Source organism: Cynara cardunculus (genome assembly GCF_001531365.2).
Source record: "Cynara cardunculus var. scolymus isolate 2C chromosome LG 2, CcrdV1, whole genome shotgun sequence".
NCBI classification, from domain to species: Eukaryota; Viridiplantae; Streptophyta; class Magnoliopsida; order Asterales; family Asteraceae; genus Cynara; species Cynara cardunculus.
In genome coordinates, this window is record NC_037529.1 from 26,790,064 (window position 1) to 26,791,900 (window position 1,837).

The window sequence follows — 1,837 nt, forward strand, 5'->3', positions numbered from 1 at the left end:
ATTATAATCCAAGAGCTGTTTAGCTGAAAGCTATAGCAACACCAGTTTTGCATCTCCCATGCCTTTGTTTCCATGACTTGAATTCTTCCCCTTCCAGTCATAAAGCACTACCGTTACTGATAATCTACAAGGATTTCTCGCCCTAACCCTCATAAAGCCAAGGAGGAGGGTTCAAAGACATTTCCTTTTTAACAATCAGAAGAGACTCTCAAAGGAGTACTGTTATATAAGTTAGTCATTGGTAAAGACATAACAGGGAAAAAACTTGACAGGGGAACTCTTGAAATTCATGTTTACAGCTAGTTTACCATTAGTGGTCTTCTTATTAACTTTGTTATTCAGGTAATGGAAGCGAACAATGCTAACGTTGTTTCTAGTGATACATCTAAAAAGAATAATCCAATACTTGTTTGGGATACTACTACRTTTATGGTGTTCATTGATTTGTGCATGAATGAGGTTAAAAATGGGAATAGACCTGGTAGCCACTTCAATAAGCTTGGGTGGGGAAACATAGAGAAGAAGATTAAGGAATGGACAAGAAAATCTTTTGACAAGAAGTAACTTAAAAACAAATGGGACACTATGAAGAAAGAATGGAAGTTGTATGATCGTTTAATGAGGATTGAATCTGGCATTGGATGGGATCCTGTGAGAAAGACAATTGTTGCATGACAAGAGTGGTGGGACGAAAACATAAAGGTAATACTTACTATTTTATATATATTCTTTTGTTTTCTATTACTTTTTTATGATTTCATAGTGAAATTTGCTAAGAAGAGTCACTAACACACAGGGTGATAAAGATCTTGCCAAGTTTAGGGACGTTAATTTGGAAATTTATCAAGTGTATTATGAGCCTTTATTTCAGAATTCCGTTGATGTTGGAGATAAGCCTAAGGCTCCCGTTGAATGTCACTACAATAGCGGTCCAACTAATGTTGAAGATGAAGAAGATCATGACGGGAAAGGAGATAGTGATGAAGTGAATTTAGGCGACGATGATAAACATCTTTTCCCTCAAAGTAGTTCGAGTAAAAGGAAGAAGTCGAATAATGTCGCTCCTACCCGTTCAACCAAGAGAAAATCTTCTGTAACTTCTTCATTTGAGGATAAACTAGATAACGTATTGGAGGTACTATCATCACGAAACACATAAACTTTTTCATCACAGGATAATTCCTCACCAACGACACAATAATGCATGGACATTGTGACATGTTTTACAAGATTTGAAGAAGTTCAAAGATGTGTAGCCAAGCATTACGCATCTTCCTAAAAAAGCAAGTTCGTGAAAATTTTATGGTTCCAAAGACACACATGGCAAGGATGGAGTTTCTTAAGTTACTTATGGAAGAACGATTCATATCATGTTTTCCCCATTTCATATTATCTATCCTTTTTAATTTATGATGTTTGATATTATCGTTTAATATTGTGATATTATATTTTCCCCTGGTTTCGTATCATGTATTATCTTTTGACATTATGTATGGCATTTGATATTATCTATCCTTTTTATATGTTAGAATTTTTTTTATCTATTAATAGGATGGATAATGATGACTCTGATTGGAATGATGATAATGAAATAAATTGGGTGGAAGAGGAGAACAAATGGCTACTATCATCTGCAATAGCTATTAAAGGGATAATAATAAGTCATAAATTGAATAGCACACATATGCCTTGCCGCACATCTTCTCGCACATGAAACATATTTATTCATGAAGTACTTAACGGTCATCCTAGACGTTGCTACGAAGATTTCAAACTACATGTCCCAGTATTCATAATGTTGTATTCAAATCTTGCTGCACGTTAAGGGTTTAAGCCA

General features: G+C 34.9%; 1 protein-coding gene across 1 annotated transcript; it reads left to right on the plus strand.

The window, feature by feature from the left end:
* Positions 1–345: 345 nt before the first annotated feature.
* LOC112506026 lies at positions 346–1,159 on the plus strand. Its single transcript, XM_025110055.1, has 2 exons — positions 346–560; positions 781–1,159. Exons 1-2 carry the CDS (start codon positions 346–348, stop codon positions 1,157–1,159), a joined length of 594 nt encoding a protein of 197 aa, XP_024965823.1.
* The last annotated feature ends 678 nt before the right edge of the window (positions 1,160–1,837 follow it).